This window comes from Falco punctatus (genome assembly GCF_963210335.1).
Source record: "Falco punctatus genome assembly, chromosome: 2".
Taxonomy (NCBI): domain Eukaryota; kingdom Metazoa; phylum Chordata; class Aves; order Falconiformes; family Falconidae; genus Falco; species Falco punctatus.
Genome location: NC_137581.1, coordinates 72,020,511 through 72,046,542, shown reverse-complemented (window position 1 = coordinate 72,046,542; position 26,032 = coordinate 72,020,511). Strand labels below are relative to the sequence as shown.

General features: G+C 37.6%; 1 protein-coding gene across 2 annotated transcripts in view; it reads right to left on the bottom strand.

Annotated features, from left to right (window-relative positions):
* The window catches only part of GABRG3 (gamma-aminobutyric acid type A receptor subunit gamma3), a 344,678-nt gene that overhangs the window by 29,947 nt on the left and 288,699 nt on the right, over positions 1 to 26,032 (bottom strand). For both annotated transcript variants that reach the window (XM_080377389.1, XM_080377388.1), the window contains one exon: positions 777 to 929. In XM_080377389.1, coding sequence (XP_080233515.1) covers positions 777 to 929 — 153 coding nt within the window. The remainder of the gene's footprint in view (positions 1 to 776; positions 930 to 26,032) is intronic.

Sequence of the window (26,032 nt, the reverse complement as noted above, 5' to 3'; positions counted from 1 at the left end):
AACCTCTGTGCTTGAAAATGGACATGTAAACTTTGACATAGCATCCCGTTTTTCCTAGACTGGTAGATTTCTGAATCAGTTTGTATTGGCAGTCCTGGCAACAATCTGGACTAAAATGTTTTTTATTCCTTCAGTTCTGATGTACGCCTATAATTGGGTATTATATAGCCCTAAGGTCTTGATGCTGGTTTTCCAATAGGCATAAGAATGGACAGTCAAAATTTCTAAGTGTATCCTAAAGCATGATGCCAAAATGCACATGCTGGTCCTAACATTAATGAATTGCTGGAAAATCAATACCAGCATAAACCTCCACAATATATGAAAAATAGCTCTACACCCAGTGTGGAGCTTAATTTCAAGCATGCAAGCTAAAATAGTTGGCATGAGTTAATATTATATCCCATAGTTTTCTGTACATATAAGACATAATACACTCTGGGGGAGAGTTTCAGAAAGGAAGGAAGCCACCAGTGCAATTAATTTGTTCTTTAAAAATGTCACTAAAATATCATGGTGAGAACAAGAAGGCAGACATTAATTCTAGAATATTATGCAAAGTAGGTGGCAGTGTCATTCCAAAGGGTCAAGGTAGCTTACTTCTAATTACCCTGTTAAAGGCAGAAAACCAGAGGCTTCAGTGATGATCTGGGGCTGCAGGATGTGGTAGCAATAATCCAAATCATATAGCTAGCGGTCTCTTACAAAGGAAGCTGACATTTTCAAATGATAGTAAACTACAGAAAGAGCAGAAAACAGAATTATTAACAACTTACCTAGTGCTGTTCTTGCTGGAGTGGCATCTTTCTTAATCCAAAAGGATACCCAGGAAAGAACAACTGTTAATATACAGGGAATGTATGTTTGAATAGTAAAGTATCCCATTCTTCTACTTAAGTCGAAGTATATAGTCATGACTACATAATCACCTGCAATAATAGCACAAAAAATACATTGACATTATGGTGAGATACAGACAGTTGTTCACTGATCTGCTATTTTTTTAAAGTTCATAAAATCACTGCATATGAAATATTACTTACTGTTTCAAGAGCATCTGTGCAGTAAATGCTCGCATGAAATAGAATTTAAATGAACTTTTCCATTCCTTTAGTTTTAGGTCGCTGTGGAAATGGTGATCTATTTGGACAGGCAGAAGCTGTCACCAATCATTTTGGATGAGTAACTTTTTGAAAGGCATCTTGAATTTTCAGGCTTGATATTTCTGGATGGCTCCATGGCCACAAACATAAAGCTACTATCATTTACCAGATTCTGTAACCAAGCCACAAAAAATCCCTCCTTCGGCAGACTATGTCTTCCCTGCCCTAATTTCAGGTTTGAGTGACTGTTATCTTCTTTTGAGATATGAATCAGGCAGTAGGGGTCTTTATGGCAAGTGTAGCATGCACATGAGTATGCCTTTACATAAGAAGTCATTTATAGACACTAGAGCTTTAATGCTGTTGAGAGAGGTCAGACTGCATGCTTTTAAAGGATTCATCATTAAAAATCAAAAGTCTTTTTATCAGCATTCCTCCATTTCAAAGCCATTGTGGTCACTTCTGGTATCTGTAAGCCTTCAGAAGGTGAGTCTGGATATAAATTTTATTATTCTGCTGGATAGTAAAAATCATAAAATCAAGAGCTCAGTAAGGCGGCTAGTTTACCTCACATTGTATGATTTTCATCACAGTATCTCTTCTGCAAACCCTTGTGACTTCACAGGGGACAATAATCTGCCCCTCTTTGTCTACTCAGTAGAGGCTACTGACCTCATCACCCCTGTCCTTACTAACAGCTCCCTCAGCTTCATGGATGTTAACTATCCTGTTCTCTCAGACACAGTGATTAATAGGAATGAAACTGTGCTGAGACCAGGTTCTGTATGTCACCTGAAGTATGTTGCTTCCATTTCAGATGTGAAGAGTTTATGTGCCTGAGAACCTTTGTGGGGTTTTGTCTGACTACATCAGACTTGACATAATAAATTATATTGCTTCTTGTTACAAACCTTGACTTTCTAGAATATGATATTTGCAATATGTAGTATTTATATCTGTCTTGTTACACCAAACCATCAGAAGACTGAAGAAATTGGTAGCACAGAGATGAATCTCCCAAAGAATATACATACAGCTCACCCAAATAGAGGCATAATGGGTTCATTAGTTGAGACAAATTAAAGCTTGATCTTCTAGTAACAGAGAGCATATGGACAAATATATCTAACATAGTGGATATTTTTACTATAGCTAAATATTACATAGAAAAGAAATTAATTCAGTATGAATAACTTCCACCCAAAGAATCTCTGAAGGCCACTGCAAAATGAGTGAACTACCATAAGCTACAAAGTCAAAGGTAAATAAAAGTCTGAGGCTGGGATTTGGGGAGAGAAACTTAGAACAATGAGTCAAAAGGAAAAGTTTATATGTGTTAAGTACATCAGTTTGAGATAGATAGATATATTTGGAAAAGGTTGGTAGACCTGTGGCAGCTTCCATCAAGCCTCTGTTAGCTGAATGTGTACATTTTCACAAGTACTGTGCCAGCAAAAACCTTGTGACCCCAAGAAGCTGGACAGTCATTTCACATGCCTTATGTATTTGGCATTATGGGACAGAGCTGTAATGAAAGAGCTCGCTGCTGTTACAAGTAGGAAGTATTTTGAAGTACATCATGACGTAGTGAGCCTTGTGGGCTGCTCACAGGCTAGGGATTCTCTTCATTCCACTAATCCCCAGCACATTTCTCCATGCAGGGAGTGGCACCAGGGAACTCATGTGGGTTAGTAACTGTTGGTTCTGCGGGCTTATTGTTAAACTACATCAGTTCCCTAATCTGGTTTGTCACACAGAAGAAAGATTTATATCACAGCAACTGAGATCATTTCATAGAAATAGGTGTAAGTAGTCAGAAGATGTGTAAACCAGTGCTTTTACTGACAGGAACCAACCCAACAACCATGGAAAAAAAGTTATGATAATGTTTCAAACATTGTCTATCAAGGCAGAAGGATGAGCAATAAAGGAAAACAAAGACTCTATAGCAAATGTGCCAAGCCTTTACATTTCCCTTACTCAGTTATTATATTTAAAACTGCACATCTATGGATAAGGTGCCTGAGAATAGTATAAAGCAAAGCAATCTGCAGACTTCTTATTGTGTACAGCTATATATGGTACACACAATTCAAGTACATACACGGACCACTGCTCCTCTGAATAGTATGACTGTGATAACCAGCACAGCAAATAAGACTGGGGCTAGATACCGGACAGTAAGATACTGGGAAAATAAGGCACAGTCCCTGCTTCCAAGGTCTTCAACTGAAATAAACCTGAGAAACTGAGAGTGGGAGAAAATTACGGTGCATTTCAACTGTTTAGCAGATAGGAACTGACGCAGAGGTTAAATGACATAGAGTCCTTCATCACATTTAGTCAGGAACTGATTCAGTATCTTTCAGGCAGGATTCATTTCCCCTGATTTTAGACATCTAGAAGGTAAATTCTACAGATGATCTGCACACTGCGGCCTTCTTTCTATACTTAACAAAGATAAATTGGTAAACTTTCAGTATATAGTTGGTCTAATCTGTTTTAGAGGTCCAGTTTACAAGGAGGTGAATGTACTCAAAATATTTCCATTTCTCTCCTGTGATTAAAAAAAGGAGAGTGATTGGCTCAGATGTGGATGAAGACATTGTAGACACTTGCAGGTGATCCAAGGAGTCAATCACACCCCTTGATTCTATGGTGCAAGCTAAACTGGCCACTTCTGTGAGGGTGCTAAGGTTATTTTACCTAAATATAATAACCTTCTTAACCTTTTAAAGGGCATTTTAGTTAATTTTCCTGATTTGTTTCATGGTTAAACTCGACACCTTCATCCTTGAGGATATGCACAACTCCTTCTCTGCTTGTTCCTCTGTTCTCCTCCCTCTTTCTCCTTCCTTCCTTCCATCCATCTGTCCGTCCATCCTTCCTTCTGTCTGTCCGTCCTTCCTTCCCTCCCCTGCTGTTTATTACAACAGAAATTTTAATTTTCTCTGCAGAACATCCTTCCAGCAAGTTAAATAAAGGAACTGTGACCTGGTCAAATTTTACAAGGAGCTGCAAATTCCCAAGTATCCAACAAAGACCCATAGATGTCTAAGAAGCACCCAAGGAAAATGAAATCCTAGGATAGTGAGCAGCTGCATTCATTTAGCCACTAACCTATTTTCTTGTCTGAGATCCATACAAAAATTCTCACAATGAAGAAGGCAGACCCAGTCATACAGGCAGCAGCTGTGCATGCGGACTTACATACTGTACTCAACTTATGGGAACACACTGACAGATAATATACAAAGAGTTTGGGAGAACAGCTTGGTTCAGTGGAATTACTAATGCAAAGTGGAAGAGGAGAATCTGCTGGTTCTCCTACAGTACTCTAACCACACTTAGAGAGGATGCAGCTCAGAGACAGTGAATGCTGATGATGATGCTTAGTGGGAGGAGGAAATTGCCACTGCTGAAATATAGAGACCCCGCTGGAAGCACTGATGTGACTGCTGTCAGAGGCAAACATGTTTCTGTACAACATGTACTGAATGCATTTTTCTAATAACTACAGTAAATTACAATTTTCAACTAAATTACCACTTCAGTGCTTCTATCCTCTGCCAAGTCAACTTGTGCTGAGATTCCTGAATTGTCTCTTTGCATGTAGAAGAGCCAGCATGTATACGCTATGGCTACTTTCCTCATTACATTACTCTAAACAGCATTATTATTATTTATTATTATTACTACTACTACTACTACTACTGCTGCTGCTGCTGCTGCTACTGCTACTACTACTTCTACTGTTATTACATAAATTACTTCTTCCAGAAGTAATTATTATCTACGTATCTAAAAGCACTTATCTGCAGCTTAAAGGAAAGTACCCATGGTACATACTTTTCTGACTTTATACACACAAAGTAATTTGTACAAATAAACTCTCCTCTCTTCTAAAAGACCTGGTTTACAATTCATTCTGTATGTCTTGCAGGCATGAGCCACCCATAGGAGAGAAAAAGCTTTCAAGAACTCTACACAGCGCCTCCTTGCTCCTTCGCCAACCTTCAGAGCTCCATGTGCCACTATTACCACTGGTAGAAGATGAGCTGGGGCTGACTGTGTGACAAAGCCCTACAGTACAGTCAAGGTGGGAAAAAACTCTTTCCAAACTGCATATCATTAAATCAGTGTACTTGGTTTAAAAGTAGTCACACAGTGATTGCCTAGCGAGGGACCACTGGAATAACTAATACCAAAAAACTTCACTTTGAAACCCAGAGAGAAATTCTACTTTCTAACAGCTTAAATAATTTCCCAGGAAGGCAGACAAACTTTTCACTGAACCACCAGACCATCAGTTCACTGAAATAATGAAAATAATCTCGAGGCAAAATAGTGGCTGACCAGTTTTCTATAATGAGAGCAGAAGATGCACCTTGAGGCAGAAAATCTGGAATAATAGGAATAGCATAGCAATGCTTCCCCCGAAACCAAGATGACTGCTGTCTGTGACCCATAGGACTTACATTAGCTTAAGTTTCTAGTTTAAAAGTAGGACACTATTTAGAACAATTATGATTTTTAAAGGAATAAGTGCCGTGGATTTTAATGAACAACATTAAACTATAGCCTATTTCCTTTGTCTTTTGAAGACTAAGGACATAATTGACCAAGTTTCCAGATTTTTGTCTATAATGCACCAAGAACAGCTCCCTTAAAGGTGAAATGTTTGGGCAGAATGCAACTGGTTGTTGGTTGTTTTTTTAAGAAAATATTTTAAAAAGATAAAATTATATACTAGAAATAATTTATTTACTCAAACCATACTATATTATCTTATCACACATTTTCATTTATCCTCCCATTATACTCTGAGGTTAAAAAGTGCTACAGTCCCAATTATCTTAGAAAAAAGTTAAACAAAGAATGACTTTACAAAGACTGCAATATGAAACTACAATGCATATGCAAAGCAATTTCAGCATGTGAGTGAGGGTTACACATTAATTGTCTATCACTAGAACTGCAGAATAATGAGGAGTGGCAGAGTTTATCCATGTTGTTATGAGAGTTTAATTACAGAAAAAAGTCCTAGTCATTAGAATGATGACTCACACAGTGTGTTGTAAGTATTTCTTTATTGATCAGCAAGACCACAGAGAGTACACTGAGGCATCTTCCTTATTATCCTACTAAATCAAGTTTACTTAATAGTGAGCAAACTAAACTTCTGATCTTCAGTGATTTTTTATTGTTTTAATTTTATTTGGAAGCCAAGAGAAGACCCTATTTAATCCTGCCATTCTCTCTTCATTTCCCCCCAACCTGTTTTCTGATCTTTGCTTCCCAAAGCTCCATTTTTTCCTTCCTGAACTAGGTTTCTCTGCTTTCTTAGTAAGCTAAAAACTTTCTACCAGTTTGGCCTCTGACTGTCAGTCATCTAAGATGGTGTCTTTCCTGCATAATTGCCTTCATTTACAATTCTTCCCTTTGATATCAAGGTAGAACTGTAGTAGTTGAAAACAATTAGCTCAAGCAGGTGGCCACTCCTGTTGTTGAATACATTGGGCAGACAGCTGGCAAAAAAAAATAAAAAAAATTGAAAAGAACAAAATTTCATCAAAGTTAGTATGTACAGAAGTTTTTGCAAAATGTTCACTGGAGGTTTATTGGCAGTGCCACATGCTAGCATGGTAGTGCTGATGTTAGCTGGGGACATGCGAGTTTCAGATTCAAGAGATGATTTTTGGTTCCAGATTTTGGACTATCTGGAAAGAATATGTCAGCTCAGAATCAGACAGAAACAGAGACTGTGGTGCAAAGCCCAGCCCTGTCTAATTCAGGGTAGAATTTTTCTTCAAAATCAGACAGAAGAGTCCTGTGAACTAGGACTTTTCACATCCCTGGCCATCATCCCAACCCCTCAGAGACTTGCCCAGTGGAAGTTCAAGCTATCTTCTTATTCGCATTACTAAAATGAAAACAGATGGATCATGATTCCTTGAAGTAGGCTGTCTATTACTAATACTACACCAGCTGGTCTATCTACAAAGCTGGTATCCCATCCTAACATGACTTGCCTAGATACTTGGTCTCCAGCCAGTCCAGGTATAGAGGAGGTTTGAACTGTGGAAGATCAAAAACCTAAGCAAAATGGTAGAAGAAATAACTGAATGCGCTCACAGGTGGTCATGATTCAATAAGGAGCTATTATTAAAACAGAAAAGGCAAGGGTAACAACAGGATTTTGCAGTTTTCTTGAAGGGAAGTGTAGAAGGAATGAAAGTCACGAAAGTATCATTTAAAATGGCTTTATCTTCTTCAGCATTGCCCTGGTTTTGGCTGGGATGGAAAGTTTCTTCTTAGTAGCTAGTACAGTGCTGTGTTTTGGTACATTATAAACAATGAAGAAATGCTGAGGACTTATTGCAGGCTTATTCTGGCTCCTCCAAAATGTGTCAATCAGCATGCATCAATAGTTTTCATTTCCAGGAACAATCTTTGCTCCATAGCACTCTAGGACAAATGCTTCCAAGCCAAAAGCAAGAACAAAATGATCAAGGTCATGCTGTCACTTAAATGCTTCTCTTATATTCCTCTATGCTGCTCTGGCATTTAAGTTTCTTCATCACGATACCTAGATAACCAAGATGCCATGCTTGGATGGGAGCATGTGTTCAGCATATTTGCATCTCATCCCAAATAAATTGAGTGTCCTTGGAGTGGTAACAGGCACTCATTACATACATAATTTCTGCATAAACTGCATGTTTAACCACACAAGAAATGCAAACAGGTCTTCAGAGGTGTCATCTTTACGTGTATTGCCATAGTAGCTATAAGACATCCAGACACAGGCAAGGGTCTTATGTAATAGATAGTGAAAAAAAAAATCTATTACTTTACATTACATACTATTTATATATAACAAAAAAGCTTTTTGTGTCCCAAATATCTCTGGTTCTGACTTCATAATTGCTTTTGGCATTATAGGATGTGTCTCTGTGTGTGCATGCCTGTGTATACAAGCACAGTACAGTCTAGATTTGGCTTTCAGCACTTACGCTTGAAAAGCAAATTTTCCAGAAATGCATGCACACCATGAGTGCCAAATTATTGCTTAAGTTTTCCATTATCACAGAAAAATGGTTATACCAGTATACAGTGAAAAAAAGAAATCCAATGCCAACAGCATTGTTTGTGCTTGTAAAAATCATACCCACTTATAAGTATTCATAAACACTCACAATAAAAATCAAATATTGACAGATTAAAGTGTCAAAAGCAAAGACTGGATCCCAGGCTGTCTGAAGGCAACAGGTTTTTTAAAGTCAAGTAAGACCAAGACTTTTTCCTAACAACAGAACAGAAAGACATTAAGTTGTTTGGGTTTTTTTCTTGTGTAGTAGCAAGAAGAATACAATATTGAGGAATATATTTTTACTTGAAGCTATTTTTTTTTCATCACCATTAAAAAATTTTGCATTTATTCTCTTTGTTCTTCCTTAGTGAACTCATTTTCAAAAAAATTTTTGTAAAATGACAGTTTAGTTAACTATTGCCTGCTTTTAAAAGGTAATGACTATGCTTCCAGCAGATAAAAGTTATTTCATCCTCTGATTTTGGCATTTAGTATTGAATTTGGAAAACCAATTAATTTGTTCATAGATCTAATTTATTTATATTGATCCCCCCCCCCCCCCCCCCCCCCCCCCGAATTATTGGCACACATAATTTGTGTACTGGAAGATTTAATGAGGAACTGAAATTAAATAAATAAAAGACCCATTTTTTTCAACTTTTAAATTAATTGTGTCCTGTAGTAATTTGAAACCCACTAGTCAATATTTCTTGTGTCCTAGCCAATTCATTATATGCTACTTTCAAAGGCACTTTTAAAGACAGTTACTTTTGATTCAGCTTTAATAATTTCACTGTCTGTATCCTATATCTTCTGTTAAGTGTCTGGAGTGCTTTGAATGTACTCAGGAGATGGATCAATGTCCATGCACACAATTGCCCTACAAAATTAATTCTAAAAATAAAACTTTTGGGAAAAAATACTATTATAGTATTTGGTGGCACAATCAAGAATGTTTTGTTTATTTGTATACATATGTGCATACAAACTGTCCTGCTGAATACAACTACTCTTTCTTCCCAGTCCTACTGCTGTATATAATACTCTCCTCCAAAAAAAATCTGTGTGAAGTTACAGCATCTTATTCATCTATGTGTTCTTATAAGCATCAGAATTGCTCTCAGGATGTTGAAGCTTGTTATCTTTAAGCATAATGACATTTTTGTTTTATAACATGCAGTGTCATTTCTGATGTTTGTTCAAATGGACCACCAATGAAAACAATGGAATTTTAATTTGGCTGCTGTAAGGTACAATTAATATCGGGAAATCCTCTGTAAAATGCAGTTTCATCCAGCCACATAATGGGAATAAAATGTATAATACCATAAGCAAGACTTTGATCCACGATTACCATTCCAGTTTGATTTCTGCCTTAACAGTAGAAAAGTTACCCACATAATCTCTTTTTGCATTCATGCATCAATCTGAGAGAAAATCAATAAATGTGATGTAGTATGCATGATTCATTACTCACTGTTCCTAAGAAGTGTTGATATTTACCGCATACAGGTTTTCTTGTGCGCTTGAAGAATAAAAGTGAACTATAGCAGAAGTAAAACCAATAAATTATCATAGGTGCCTATGTGAGTGAAAGTACATGTAGGATCAGAGAGAAAATGAGTGCCATTTATGTAGGAATCCTTTTGTGAGAGGGTTTATTGATGGGGAGCTGTGCAATGCTTTTTGAAAAGAACATTCTTCACGCTCCACAGAGTACCTAATACTGTAGGAGGTCTGAGAATATACAACACTAATGACTCTTGCATTCACCTTGCTCTTAATAAGCATCAAGTCACACCTGGGAACCCCCAGGTTTATGTCCTTTGTCATGCTGATCACTTCTCATTTATTTCTAGGACTCAATTTTTTACCGCAAGAGCTGTTGTCTGTGGGAGGAGGCCCCTTGGTTCTGAAGTTCGTTATGGAGTCTCACAGGATTGCATTTGGTGTGCTTGTAATTCCAAAACCAGTTGAAATATTTTTCATTTAGTTATCAAAAAATGCCATTTCAACATTTTCAAATAGAATGCAAGGAAGAAGTCTCTTTCTCTTCCTTAGATTTTGATTTTACACATTCAAAAAACAACAACATTTTGCTTGACCTGATACTATTTTTTGTTCAATTAAAATGTTCATGACTTTGGCCTCACCATTGTGACTGTACTGTGACGTATTTTATACAATCATGAAATGGAGTAACCTGTTTATTGCTATCTGTACTGACATCTACTCCATGTCAACTGTTTCTAACATATGCTGTAATGTGCCCCAATTTCCCTTATAATCTTTTGAAAGCTTTAAATAGGATCTCACTGTTGGAAGCCCATCCCTGTTGATCATGATGCATTCTGGAAGAAACTATGGTGATTAACCTGGTTGCATTTTCTGCATGATATCGGGTTTTTCTGAAGTAATCACTGCTGCAAACCTGAAAGTTATGGATAAAATAGTACATCTTTTAGACAGGCCTCCTATCTTAATTGAAAATTTTCCAACAATAGAGTTGCACTGTAACCCTTGAAGTTCTTTCAATGTTTAGTTATTCTCGCTGTGAAAAACAGGTGGGTTTTTTTATTAGTCTGCAGTCATCTAGCATCAGCTCAGACTTTGAGTCTTAATACATCTTTGTTAGACTGAAGAATACTTTTTAAACAGTTTTTCTCTCATGCAGGTATTTAGAGATGGTAATCAACTACCCTTTATCCTCCAAGATAAACACTTATGGTCTCTTAACACAGGAATTATTTCTAGTCTGTAATAAATCTTGTGTCTCTTCCATGCACTCCACAATTTTTCAAAATAACTCTTGAAGTGCAGCCATCAGGATTAGGTCTTATTTTAATAGGAGCTGCATAAACATAACATACAGAGATAATGTAAATGCCCTTCTTCCACTGAGTAATCTTTTCCTCAATACATATCTAAAACCTGTGCTTGGTATTCTGGCCATACCTTCAAACAAGGAGTATATTTTAAAATAAATATTAATTGACAAGAAATATCCCAGAGCCTTTAGACCTGCAGCACCCAGAATGGCAGATCTTCAATTCTGGGAAAGCGAAATCTATGAGCTTCAATCCTAAATACGTACTTCAATCCTGAACACATGTTCTGAAGTACAGAAATGCCTATTGGTACTTGAATCCAGGCTGCAAAGCTATCTGAATTGCTTTCTACCCTGACTTGTATCTATTGTTGACCACTTCCTTAGCCTTTGTTCACCTATAAACTTAATGAGTCTCAATGTTACGATTGCTTCTCCATCATCAATAAAAAAATATTAAATAGAATCAAACCAGAAGACAGAGCATCTCAACAGAAGGTCCTGATCAATAATGTTTTTTCTAGCTATGTTGTGGATCTTAACCGGTAGTCAAAATTTAATAATTTGATATGTGCCACAATGATTCTCTTCTCACTGTATCTTCTTAATCAAAATGTCATGCTGCATCAAGTGAGATGTCTTATAAATGTGCATTATATCACCAGAAATGTATAAGCTTTGGAAGATTATATTGAGCAAGTTTGACAGGAGTTAGTTTCTATGAATTAATGTTTATTGGTGTTGATTATATAATCCTCTACATTTGTATTAATCTCTTCTGAGATCAGCTGTTCCATAACTTTCCTCGAGATCAATGCCAGGATGAAAAGCCTATAATTTATTTGTTCATTTTATTTACAATTTTTTGAAATATTTCCCCTCAAGTCTTCCTTGAGGACTTGTTACAAACAGGCAGCAGTGATCCCTGGTCAGTTCTTTAAACTACTGTTATCAAGTTATCAAAGAGTATGTTAAGTAAAGAGGGAATTCATGAAGAGGTTGTGCTGGGGAAGTGGCTGGTAACATTAGAACAGAGCAGAACAGAATAAGATAGACTATTTCAGTTGGAAGGGACCTGCAACAATCACTTAGTCCAAGTACCTGACCACTTCAGAGCTGATCAAAAGTTAAGCACGTCGTTAAGGGCATTGTCCAAATGCCTCTTAAACACTGACAGGCTTGGGGCATCGACCACCTCTCCAGGAAGCCTCTTCCAGTGTTTGACCACCCTCTTGGTAAAGAAATGCTCCCTGCTGTCAAGTCTGAACCTCCCCTGGCACAGCTTTGAGCCATTCCCACGAGTCCTGTCATTGGATCCCAGGGAGAAGAGCTCAGCACCTCTCTCCACGTCCCCTCCTCAGGAAGCTGTAGAGAGCAAAAAGCCTCAGCCACCTTCTCTCCAGACTAGACCAGCCCAGAGTCCCTAGCCACTCCTCACAGGACATGCCTTCCAGCCCTTTCACCAGCTTTGTTGCCTTCCTCTGGATGCTTTCAAGTGTATTCACAACATTCTTAAATTATGTTCTCAATTTTCCACACATAAAACCAGTCAGTGATTAATTGCATACAAAAAAATCCTGTAAGAATTAGCTAATCTTTTACACTCTTAACTTTCTATCTCACACAAATTCCTGTGTGCTGGAGACAATGCTTTTTTAATTAGGAAATTGTAAAGGCCAAGGTCGAGAAATTCCAAGGAATACTAGTATTTGCAGAAGGAGTTTTCTAGCATAGTATTTCAGATTAAAGCCATCTGATGCAGCTGTTTCTCACTTCACATTCTAACTAGATGTGTTTTGTTTTTCTACAGAGGTATTTGGTAGTCTGTAACAGATGCAAGTTTGCATTCTATTTGCTGTTCTGTCTGGTTGAGTAAAGATAAATATTGATCCATACACATTCACACTTACTTCCAAGACATTTGACAGCTGGAAAAAGGTAATGCCACTTCTGGTTGTTATTTTAGCTCCTTCTTTGCCTACTCAAGCCTTTCTAACTGGATTATTATCAGTCTTTCTTCCCAACAATGTGTTTCTTACATTCAAATTTAATTCATATCACATTTCCATATATATATATATATATATATATATATTTATAAACAAACCATGACTATTGCCTTTATTAATTTCCTTAGCTTGTACCTCTAGTATTCATGTGATGTTTTTTCCTTCTCATCCCCTAGTGCCTTTGTTGCAATGAGCTCTTAATAAATTGATTCTGTGCTAAATGAATGCTCCCTTTTTCCTGTTGCTACCTTTATCTTTAGTGGACTGACCTCCTGGATTATCTTAGTTGGTCTGTTTGGTATTCCAGTGTTCCATTGTGACGAATGAAAAAGCCAGCCTAAAACTCATCCAAATCCAACTACTTCTCATCTGTTCATCTTTATTTATGAGTCATATTTTTCATTTCTGAACTCCATGCTCAAAATTTCACTTGTTTTTATCAGAAGCATTTTCTTCTTTTAGTTCAACTGGCAATAAACTTGGCTTTAACCTGCTGATGGTGTTAGCTTAAAATTGTTAAAGACATAAAATCACAGATTTAGCTCAAGTCTCTTGATACTGCTCTCCTCGTTGTCTTTATAGACTTGCTTTTGCTTATTGATGAATTCTTTTTATCTGATATTCTGCAGTGTGAAATATTTAAATTACAGAACAACATGCACTGATTTTTTGAGGGGGGGCCCTGTTAAATCACACACTGTCAGAAAAACTACCAATGCTATCCCTGTTGCAAATGAAGAAATAGAGCTTTTTTCCCTGAGTACCTCTCAGTAACACGTTTTAACCATTCTCTTCACTCCTGGGCAAGAGCCTGTGTCTTTCTACATCTTCCCTACATGATCCAGAAAAGGAAGAGTGACCACTAAGAACTGCAGAGAGAAGAAAGGACTCCTGGAAAATTCTGAAGAAAGGGATGAGCAAGAGAAGTCGTTCAGTGACACAAAGGCGATGCTTCATTCACAATTCATAGTTAACTGTAGAATGGAGCAACTGTAGTGCAGGAAGGTATTGACGTGCACTGATTCCAGAAGTTAATTAGTTTTTATCAAACAAAACACACCTCTGTGTAATGAAGCCAGACCAAACTATGGTTTTATTTTTCAACTATGCTAGCTTTTTGAAGAGCATATGGCAATATCTTTGATTATTACTTTATAGGTTCCAGTTTTCCTCAACCACAAATACTCATGCAGTTACCTAAGATTATGTGAGTTTTGGGGGGAGTGAAGTGCTCTGCAGTGCTTCAATGCATGAATCACCATTAACTGCCTATTCACATGGGCCTGTGTGAAGAGGACCGTATGTCAGACACATGCAAATTCAAAGGGAACATGAGATGAATTCTAACTGTAACAGTAGAAAGCCTTTGAAAATTCAGCAACGTCAACCCACTATTTATAGGAGGAGAACAATTTGGGAATGGCTAAATATGGGACAATCCTTGTTTTTTAACTTTTAATGACTGTTCTGCTGTGGTGGCTGAAGCTCCAGTTTGCACATAGAAGCAAAGAAAAGAACATGTGATTTAAAGTTATTTTTCCCCAAATGTCTGTGAAACTTTAAGATTTTATGCATGTTTCATTGAAAAGGCCAAGTCTATTTCATTCTTGTGAAAGGACTCAGTTAAAAATTTGAAGAGCTACACTGGTGGAACGGAATAGCTACAGAAAGGCCAAGGCTGGCAGTTTGTAACTCCTGCATAGCTGTAGTTGCACTGCTTGTTTTTGGCATGAACTGCCTTCATTGTGGGGCCTCACAGGCCTGGGACTTGGAACCATGCCCTGCTTTCATGAGACAAGTAGGTGTGAACCCTAGCGCAGCAGACATCTGCTGACTGCAGTCTATCTATTAGCGGTAGCACTTCACTCTATTGGGAACCAAAGAGTTACAGGTTTCTAAGCCACCTGAGCCACATATTTACAAGGTACTTGGATGAACCTGAAGAAGGCTCTAAGCACAGCATGCTTTGGCACCAGCCCACGTTGCACTATATGAATGCCTTGCTAATACTGATGGATTTCCAGCCTTAGTGGGATCACTCTGGGACCACTGCTGAGTCCCATAAGTCCCTTATGACTGGGACCCCATAAGTCCCTTATGACTCTATGAACTTCAGAGATTGACCAACAGGCACTTTTGAGAGTTTTCTCCCATGTACATTAGTTTCATATATGTAATCTGTCAGTACTGGTCATCTAATGAAAAGAGTATAGGACTTACATTCTCTACATTTCATTCAAACTAATACTTCTGAAGAAGAAAGCATAGGAGTGTTTCCATTTTTGAAGGGCTTAGGACTGTAAAATGAAGTGTTTAATGCAGTACCCAGCAGGCAGCCGAAAATTTTCACTGACAGTCTTAATTTAAGCCTCTGACTATTTTTTTTCACAGCCAGCAGACTCTTTGCCCTGTGCTTTGCTTCCACAGATGATTCTGAATGCAACATGGGGAGAAAATACCACATGCACAAAATGGTAACAGGTTAGAAATAACTGGCTGGGGAGATATGATTCCGCCCTGTGAGAAGGAAACTCAGGAAATTCATAAATAGTTAGGGTCCCATTTAAATAGCATACACACCTTTGCAACCTGACCACACACAGAACAGCCACCACATTTGAGACCTGCTTTGCCTAAGAGGTACCTGAGCAACAGTCTACTCTAGGATAGAAAGAAAGAAAGAAGCATAAACAAGTTTTTCATATTTCTCCCTAATAACATTACTGATTTTAGAAACCACCAGACAGACTAGAGAATGAAGTACCTTATTTACACAGGCTGGTCACAGGTGTCCGCAAGACAACTCGAATTCATGGTGCTTAGTAGACATCAACATCAGGGGAAGAGTCAGCTCAAGGAAGAATAGTCTGGAGTTTCACTCCATGAAGAGTGCAGTCACCAAATGCTGTGGCTGAATCTGTGCTGACAACCTGTCCTGGCTTCAGCTGGGATAGAGTTAATTTTCTTTTCAGTGCCTGGTGCAGTGCTGTGGTTTGGATTTGCTGTGAGAACGATGATAGGACATGGATGGTTTTGGTTGTTGCCGGGTGATGTTTATTTAAATCAAGGACTTCTCAGTTTCTCAGGCCCTGCCAGTGAGGGGGCTGGAGGGGCACGGGGAAACTGGGAGGGGACACAGCCAGGGCAGCTGCCCTGAACTAGCCAAAGGGATATTCCATACCATGGGATGTCACGCTCAGTATATAAAGCTGGGGGGTTGGCCAGGGCCTGCTGATGGCTGCTCGGGGACTGGCAGGGCATCGGTCAGCGGGCAGTGAGCAGCTCTGTTGTGCATCACTTGTTTTCTTTCCTCCCTTCCCTTTGGATTTATTATTATTGTTCTTTCTTTTTTTTTTATTTCAACTATTGAATTGAATTTACATTCCTTCCCAATTCTCCTCGTCATCCCTTGGGATGAGGGGGAAGTAAGCAAGTGGCTGCGTGGCACTTAATTAGCAGCCGAGGTTAAACTATGATGTTACTGAATGGTAGCTTTTGATTTTATTCAGTGATTTGCAACATATACAATATTTAAAAGGGCGCTAGATTAGCCCAGAGTAGAGGTTGGCACTGTATAAGTAGGTGCGTGAAGAGTTTCTGTCAACAAGGAGTAAAGTTACTGTGTACATTTGTTCCAATAAAAAGTGCTTTACAGGAAAAAACTGGGGAAGGACCAAAAGATTGTGTCTGTCTCTTTTTCTCCTTTCCTTTCTTTTTTACTTTCTTTTTTTTTTTTTTTTGGTTGCTGCTCCTTAAAAAGAGTGCCTATTCCTGTGTGTAGATTATACCTCATACCTCATAGAATGAGAAGCGCCTTCTGAAATAGAGTTACTGCTGATCAATTACTGTTGCATTTATGGATAAGCCTGATTATAACACGATGCTCCACATGAGACCTAATACCTCAGAAAAACAGCTTGAGTATTTGGATATTAAGACTAGTTTTCCCTTAACATGTTCTTTTTTCGACTACATAATTTGAGTTTTGACTACTGGTAATTTTATTCTACATCTCGACTGCTGTTGGGCATTATCTCCAAACTGTGCCAGGCTGTGCAGTAGGTTCACAGTTTGACTAACGGGGATAAACACATGTTTCCTGCTTGGGTAAAAGGCTATTATTTATATATATATATATATATATATATACACACACAAACACACACTATATTTATATAAATATATATTATTAATATATTAATATTAGTGTTATTGTGCTAAGCCCCCACATGGTTTAGCCCTTGGAATTAGGTTTCTATGGCACTGCCAATCAGTTATGGCAAACTTTGGGGTTTTGTACAGAAAAACAATGTTAATTAGATGCTAATGGCAGGTGTAACCTCCTTGAACTGTCAGAAAATGAATAGGAGAGATTGTTAAAACTGAAGTGCTAGGAAGACCTTGAAGGATCACTTCTGATGCAAGTGGGTTGCTTTTCCATTAATATTTAAGTGTATTTTAGGACAAGAAAAACAATATTGATACATACCAAATTGAAAATGACAGATCATCTATGAGCACTGCCTTGAGATTTTGGTTTTTTATGTGTAGCTGTGTTTGGTCAGCATTTTGCAGAGATTTCAGGAATGCATGGACCACCTGTCAAAATGTATTCAGAACTGAATTTTGGCAAAAAGTACTGCAGCCTTGGAGCTTTTTACTTTCAGAACTTTCAGAAAACTTACCCTTAAAAAAAGAAGAAAGTTGTTCCACTGGTTAAAGACTTATTATAAATTTGTAACCTGGTTTGATTTAAACCATTTTTAATAAGTACTGTAATTAATGATTGACATAAACAAATTGCTTTGGCTGTTTTCGAAAAAGCACATTTAAATAACCACAATACAGAAAAAAAACCCATACCAAATCCCTTCTTATTCTGAGAATATCTTCAATCTATTCAATTATGAAACCTCTGACCACTTCCTGCTTGCTTTTCTCCTTGAATCAACCTTCTTCTACCTGTTTTATTTCATCTGGAGCTACATATCCTCAGGCAGTCTTCACTTCTGTTTTATTATTTCCTTATTATGATTCTTTCCCTACTTTAAACAAAGATATATATGGAATTTTGCTCCTTTTGCACATTTTTTTTCCCTCTAGCATTCTCCCTCTTAGTCCACGAATTGCTTTGGAAATTATCACTTCAAGAATTTTCTATATGTTGAATTATAATGTCAGAAAATGCAATTTGTTTTTTAAAATAATCATTAAACATGGCTTTTTGATGAAGCCAATGGGACTGACAAACAATGCTGTCACCTAAATACAAGCCAGAGTAGCCTATACTCTCACAAGATAATATACATGTCTCCATCAGAAATGGAAAACATGTTTAGTTCCCATCAGCACTCAGAAATACCTTCCTATTTTCATGACATCTTTTGTGATATACGTGAATTACTAATTTTAAATGGTTTTAATCAAGGACTAGATGACTTAATGTAGTAGTATTATAGAAACATTTATAATACAGTTCCATAGATGTGAAAATACATAAACATAAAAGATAACTCTTAAGAGTGAAACAATATATGAAGTTAGCAGCTCAAGACTGTAAGATCGGATTTGGTTAAACTTAGTATATATATTGTTCCTCGCCACCCCACCCTCTCAGCCTTGCAGTAATGAACCTCAGCAATAACTAATATTCTTACTTTGTGGTTGTATAGATCTACTCCATCCTTGAATGGATTCCTACATAAACACATAATAATTCAGTTAAAAAAAAAAAAAAAAAGAGATGAGGAGGAGGCTAACACATTCAGGATTATTCCTTACTACAGACAGGTAGTTCAGGATCTGGACCTTCTAATCTACCTACAATATTTCTAATGTAATGGAAGACTTGGATGGATATAAGCAAGAACAGCTCTAAATCTAAAGCTAAATCTAAAGCTCTAGATCTGACATGGTCTCTCTTTAGTTGTCAGGTGTACATTTTTTTCCCTTGTAAGACTTCTCTTGAAGTGCCATTCTCTTATGTTAGACTGTTGCTAAACGGGACTCCTCAGGTTCTCTCTTGCAGTGATTGTAAAGAGTAATTCTTTAAACAGGTTCATGTCAAAACCAGCAGACTACAATGTTAAGAGCTGAAACCTTCCTTTTTGTTCCCTGTGTTCTGCAAGGGTCTTTCAGTACAGAGCAGTGCCTTGTTAGTGCAGATTGCCTTGATTTTCCCTGCAGGAGCTTATCAAGTCTCACAAAGTCTGAAGCCTTGCCAACAGGGAATGTAACATTTTTGGCAGTTCTTTCCAGATAGCAATGAACAACAAAAGCCAAAATGGTCAAAGCTTTGTGGTTGTTGCATTTAGGAGGTGGTTTGTTTGTTTGTTTGTTTGTTTGTTTGTGATAAACCAAGCAGCCTCATTTCTTGATTTTCATCCAATGTTTTGCTAGATTCAATGGCCTCTCTTGAATCTATCCACTTCCTGATCAAACAAAAGGTTGCTCTGAACATTTTCATTCCTTTCTTTATGAGTAGGCCATCCTACAGCCCTACTGATACCTGAGCTCAGTGGCTGATAATGTCTGTGATCATGTAGCACCCAATTCCAGAAACAGACAAAACATATTTTGCCATGAGTTCACAAGCATTTTGTTGGCAGTTGGAGAACTAGTAAGATCTAAGGGTCTTGGACTCCCTTCCAGGCTCTGATCAGGAATGTAGTCTTTCCACCAAGCTTAATATATTCTGCATCTGTCCAAAGCCTTTTGACATTCACAGTTCTGACTTCCTAGCTGGTTTGTGCAAACAGCTCCAGCACCAGTTCACCAACTTCTCATCCCAATCTCAGCCTCCCCATCCCTACCATCTCCCTTCAGCCCCATGCCCCAGTCTTTCCCACGCTGCATGGCTTCATTTCCTACAACCCAAATTTTCTTGTCCAGCCTTTCCCAAGTTTCTTCTCTGCTTTTCATTTTCTTCTTCTCACAAGGTGCTAGTCCCATCTTTCTCACCTTGCCTCTCCCTTGTGTCCTTGTCCAACCAGTCCCAGCCCCTTGATCCAAAGCTTCCAGTTTCTCATCACTTCCCAGCTCTGTCTTCTCTTGGAAACTTTAATGAATTTATCAATGAAGTGTGAACAGTAAGAAGGCAAAATCACCAAATGAGGCATGCTTGTAGGTTAATTAAGTTTGGAGAAAAATATGACCTGGAAGAGAGGATTTCTTTTCTCCTGGACCTACAGGGCATTTTTATGTTTCTCCTTCGGTATGATCTCCTGGCCAGAGGGAGCCTGGACTGGGCCCACAATCTCTCCAAACACAGAATGAAACAAGGTAATTTCCCTGGAAAGCTGTCACTCTGGATTTATTAACTGTAAGGTGCAAGCTATTCCTTGCATGCCTTAACTCACAAGGTGACTTCACACAGGTGGAGTGAGGGCATTTTAAACTTAACTAGCCCTCTTCCTCAAAATAATTTATTACAGTAGAAATCTATTTCCACAATTTTGTATTATTTCAACTCTTGTCTTGTTTTATGTATGGAGTAAAATCTTTCAGAAAAGTAATTTCTTCTGTGGGTTATGTGCTTTAAACAAGAAGCAATGAAATATTAAACAGAGTCCTTAACTCACCAAAATGGCTTAGAATTTAGCTACTTAAATGGATGGGCAGGAGACTAGACCATAGTCTTACAAATGTCAGGGAAGGCCAGTTTATGATTCACATAGTTGGATTACATAGTTAAACAAAGAGGCAGTAGAGGACTAGATATCTTCTCGACACTTCATTTACCCATTCTGTCAATATTTCATGAAAATATTTCCAGGTGCAGAAGCATTTGCACTATAAGTTTATATCAAGTTTTAATGATGTCTGGGTGGCTGAACATGTTTGATTAATAAAACTTCCACTTTTCATTACTAATGCTAAGGTTGTCAACTTAGTAAGAACTTTGAATTGGAAAACGAAAGCTGGAAATCATCAGAGATCCTGTAATACTGATGCTTGAGGATGCATTTACGTGGGAGAAAACTGCATTTTATTAATAAAACTAGTACATTTAATTACGTAGACACTGCTATAGGGAGGTTTTCCTGGGTTTTGTGGGGTTCCCCCCCCCCCCCCCCCTTTTCTTTAAGCATATCCAACTGGAACTATATGCAAATCTCAAATACTATATTTTGCAGGTGAACAAGTAAATCGTTCCTCTCCCTGTTTTTTCCTTCAGTCTCCAATTATGTAGATCATTTCATGTTCAGTTTTTGCAGTAAAAAATGGCATAAATACATCTATAGTAGGAAATCAGTAAAATTAAATCCTATATAGTTAGAATGTTCTCTTGCCTTTTTATGAAGTCATGTAAGTGTTGGTAAAATAGTTTTAAATATTACATATCAATTGGCTCATATTTTTACATCCTCCTTAAACTGGTAAGTTACAACACTGGTTTCAAGGAAAGAGAGAATATGTTCCCCATCTCCTCTATTTCTCTTTGTTTTCCTGATTTGAAGCGTCTTCCTATGACATATATCCGTCCATAGATCACATTCCACAAAGGTCCTCACAAGTACTGTGAATATACGAGACAATCTAGCTCTTAAGCAGTTTGCCAAATGGATTTTACAGAATGAAAAGGTGCAGATGTCCACAGACACCGCCCCCCCCCAAAAAAAAAAAAACAACAAAAACAAACCAAACCAAAAAAAACCAAACCCACAACCAAACAAACAAGAGAAAAACAGGAGGGAAGAAAACATTTAAAAGAAGAAGAAACAAGAGAAAAACAGAAGGGAAGAAAACGTTTAAAAGTTTAAAAGTTCACTCTTTAATACAACACTTTCAAAATAGGCTTATTTTTCACTTTTTGACAGAAAGGGATCCAAATATCCAGGACTGATAACTGGATGTCTCATAATATGAAGTGGTGGGGAATAAGACCAACAAGGGGAAAACCAAAGTACTCTGAGGAAAGCAAATCAGGTTGAAGTGTTGTTATTTTTATCTAATTGTCAAATTGTGAGTACTTTGAGTCAGTTCCAATTCAGAATAGCAGTATGGCAAGGTCTGAGCGAAAAAGAAAAAAACAATAGCCAAGGACAAGGGAAGAGGCCTGTGACAGACAGTCAAAGTGTAAAGGTCTTGTTCCAGCATGTGTTCAAATGAAAGTAAAAGCCCCAAACCTGCATTAAGGAAGGACAGTAGTACTGAGAGAAAATGGTCTTTGAGACAAAGAGGTGGAAAGGAAAAAAAAGAAACAAGCAATAAGTCTTTCAGGCTATGTGTGGAAAGGCAAGTTGGCTTTGACATGTTGGAGAGAAACTGGCATAAAACTGGTCAAAACAGAGATAATCCAGCATTTTTGATCGCATCTAAACCAGCACAGTAGGATTATAAGTGATTGCGACTTATTTACAGTGTGTCTGTGGTGGTCTTGATCCAATACCAGGAGCCATAAGCTGTGCTTTTGTTGAACCCCATCCCATGATTAAAATTTTAAGATTGTAATTGAGAAACATGATGGGCTAAAGAAGACTTCATCCCCTTTTTGATTAACATACCATTTTCAAACTGACCTTGAGTATTGCCATATGGATTTGTTGTTATTTTTTTAGTATTTGTTGAATAGCTTCAATAAATAATTTAATATACAATTATTTAAAAGCCTTTTATGATATAATGACCACAACTGCACTGTCTGTGCTTTAACTAGATGACAGCTTTCCTAAATAGGAGAATTACAAATGACTTTAAGAACAAAGCAAAACCAAAGTAACAAAAATTACAAACCTAGATGTTAATGTACTCAAAGATTTATGAACTACATGAATCAAAAACATGGATGCAATGGAAAAAGCTTCAACATTATTCTTTTCATTTTCTTACTCAATTCTACTCTGGAATGACTTATGGCCTTCTTTACTTACAGACATTCAGATGAGATAATATGAGATTAAGGCATTTCTGAAATACATAATGCTAAAGTTACCTCATTGTCACAGTAACTTTTTGAAGAAAAGCTGAAAATAATATTTTACGTCTACTTTATGGGATCAGCTTGAAGCTTACACTAAGTAGGCAATAAATTAATTTTCTGTCTTTTTGTCTGAGCCACTACCACCACTAAAAAAAACACTTTCAAATGCCAATTATAAGGTTTTAAAAAAAATCTTACAGTCAAGGAGAGATTAACTCAGGAAAATGGTGGACTACAGTCTTCAAATTCCTTTTTTTTTTTTTTGTCAGCAGTAAAACCCTGATTGTCTTTAAATATGCAAATCTACGTTTACAATATTCTTCAAGAAATTATTACTTCCAGAAGCTGAAGCGCTTGAGATCTGATTTTTGTCTTGTCTATTTGTTAAACACTTCAGGAAGCAGTGGAGGGAAACGGGCATTTATGTATGAATTTGGGAACTGCAAAAAAATGTTCACAAGTTACCTTACAGTATTAGCCATACAGTATTAGCAGGACTGAAACTTTCAGGATGTTATTGTTGGTTCAGTCTCGGATAAAACTACAAAAGTAAATTCTTCTTTCCTCAGGACAACAGAGACTGTATGTGGAATAACTGCCAGCAGTGCTCATGTCTTGGAAATGGTTTTGACTATAGGGCAAAAAAGGGGTATATGGCAGTTCAGTATAAAAGACAATCAGAAATTACTGAAAACAGGAGCAATGAAAAATGTATTGTTTGCTATAATTTCTGAACTTCTTTGGAGTTACCCTGTCCTCAGAAACTTTTTTGCCATAAAAATGTCAGGTTTTGCACAAAGAAATTAAATCCATTTAAGGTGCAGTTTCACTTTAAGGTTGTGACAACGTAAAACCTGTATTACATTCTAAAAAATCCTCCGTTCCCAGATGGTAGGGTACTTATTAGCATCCTGTAATCCTGTTCTCTGCACGTTTTACCATGGATCTGATTTTTAAACACATGATGTTAATGGATGGGATTAAACACCATTTGCAATGGGCCTTGGCCTGAAATGAGTTACAAGGCTACTGCTGAGCTAAAGGGGCTTCTGTTACCTCAGATGACATGGCTAAAATCAAGCTTTCTATACCTGTAAGTAACAGTGTAGAATATCAAAACCAAAACAACTTCCAGTGACTTTATTTGCTGCTAGAGGAAGCTAAAGGCCAGTTCTGCACCCCTGCTAAGCATTCCCTGAGGGTGATGGAGGGAGCTTTTGTCAGTCCAGTATTGAAACTACTCTTCAAAGATGCTCTTCATTGCAAAGGGTATGGTCCCACCACACAATGCAGCTTTCCTGCTTCAGTATTTCTTGTGACTTCAAGCAGAAAAGATAGCCCAGGATTGCTCCTTGAAGGTTTCCGATGGTGCCTGTCCCAAGAGCAGACACAGACTGGAGGCAGCTTGAGTTGAGACAAAAAAGATAAAAATTAAGTCCAGGTATGTAAGCCAGGGCTGACCTGAAGTTCAGAGTTTTCTGAGGGGATCCTTAAAGGCACTTTGGAAACCCGTTCAAGGACTCATTTTTTTCAGGCGTGCTGCTCAGGTTGTGTCCTTAGAAATTAATCTCTCTATTCATATAAATATGAAGAAGCTGCAACAATGTTTTCTTCACATTTGAATGTGCTTCTGTCTTGATCTATTGTGTTAACACAGGCAACGTTTACCAAGTTTTCCTCCTTTTGAAGGAAGCATTTCGAAAAACAGACAGACATCCTCTCAGTGGAGGAACATAAGAGTAAGGATAAAATTAAGAGTTTGGAATGGGAGTGTGTAAATCAGTATTGCTGTAACAGAGATTTTAACCAATGTTTTATATTAATGGACATATGTTTAACTTTTTTTTTCTTTTTTCTGGGAGGTATTCTTATGAAAAATTAGATGGAGAGAAATTCAAACCAAAGCAGACCAAGACACAGATTAAAACTATGATCTGCAAGTTTAGCTTCAGCTTTGCCTAAAGATTTGCATTAGTTTGACAAGTGTCCAACTACAGTAGGAAGATGTATGGGAATTTCCGTACATCTTTATGTGCTTCGTAGTACATCTAGTGCTGCTGCACATACGCATGCTGCATCTAGTGAACAATGTATAAGATGCATATTCTTTTTTCTCTTCAAGCTGCTTTATAATTCTTCTATGGTTCTCCTACTTCATTATTCTAAGAAAACTTCTGGTTTGAACCAGTAGTACTGAAGGAATAATTTGGCACACTGTTTGTAGTATGCAAAAGACATGCCTGAAGCTGTGGACATGAAAAGCAGAAAACTCTTCAGATGTTTTTTTCACTCTAACTACTCCTACTTGTAGGAGATCTGCAATTAATTTTGATACTGACTTGAATTAGAGTGTGGGTGGTGGTTCTGTACTTCTCAGATGAAAATCTGTATTTCATAATCACCTAAAAATAAGCTGTTCTCCTTTGGTACAGCACCATACATTTTTTTGATCAGGAGCAGGGGGGAAGGGGTGCTGGAGTGGGGTTGTCCTCAGGTCCAAGACAGACTTGAAAGATTTGTCCAAGCTAAAGGAAACTTACTGCAGTTGAAGACACTTAAAGCAACTAGAACAGGAGTCCTGTGGGTTGTTTCTGTTAAAGAAAGATAATGTGGATGGTACTGTGAAACCCTTGCATTGCACTAACTACTAAGAAGAACATTAACTCTATCCCAGCTGAAACCAGGACAGCGAGCAACCGAGATCTTCAACACAGCTAAATGTATAGTCTTCCAAATGCTGGTCTTTATGGGTCATGTCAGAATGAAAATATTAATTTTCCTCTCCACTGAGAAGAAAGACAAGATGTTAAATTCTGAGAAAGAGCAAAAAAAAAAGGTCACCCCACTATCATGCAGAATTATCCTATATAAGGATATTGCCTACTGTTATAGTTCTACCACTGTTTTATATAACGAGGTCTAAAAGACTAAACAGACTAATTTGTAAGGCTCATTCAAGAAGGTGATTCATCTGTTCAGAAGGACAAGGACATCAGCAGAACTCAGTACAAGTCACTTGAGTGTTTTGAGATCCTTGTCCTAATGCCACTTTCCTGTACTCTTGGGATTATATATTTT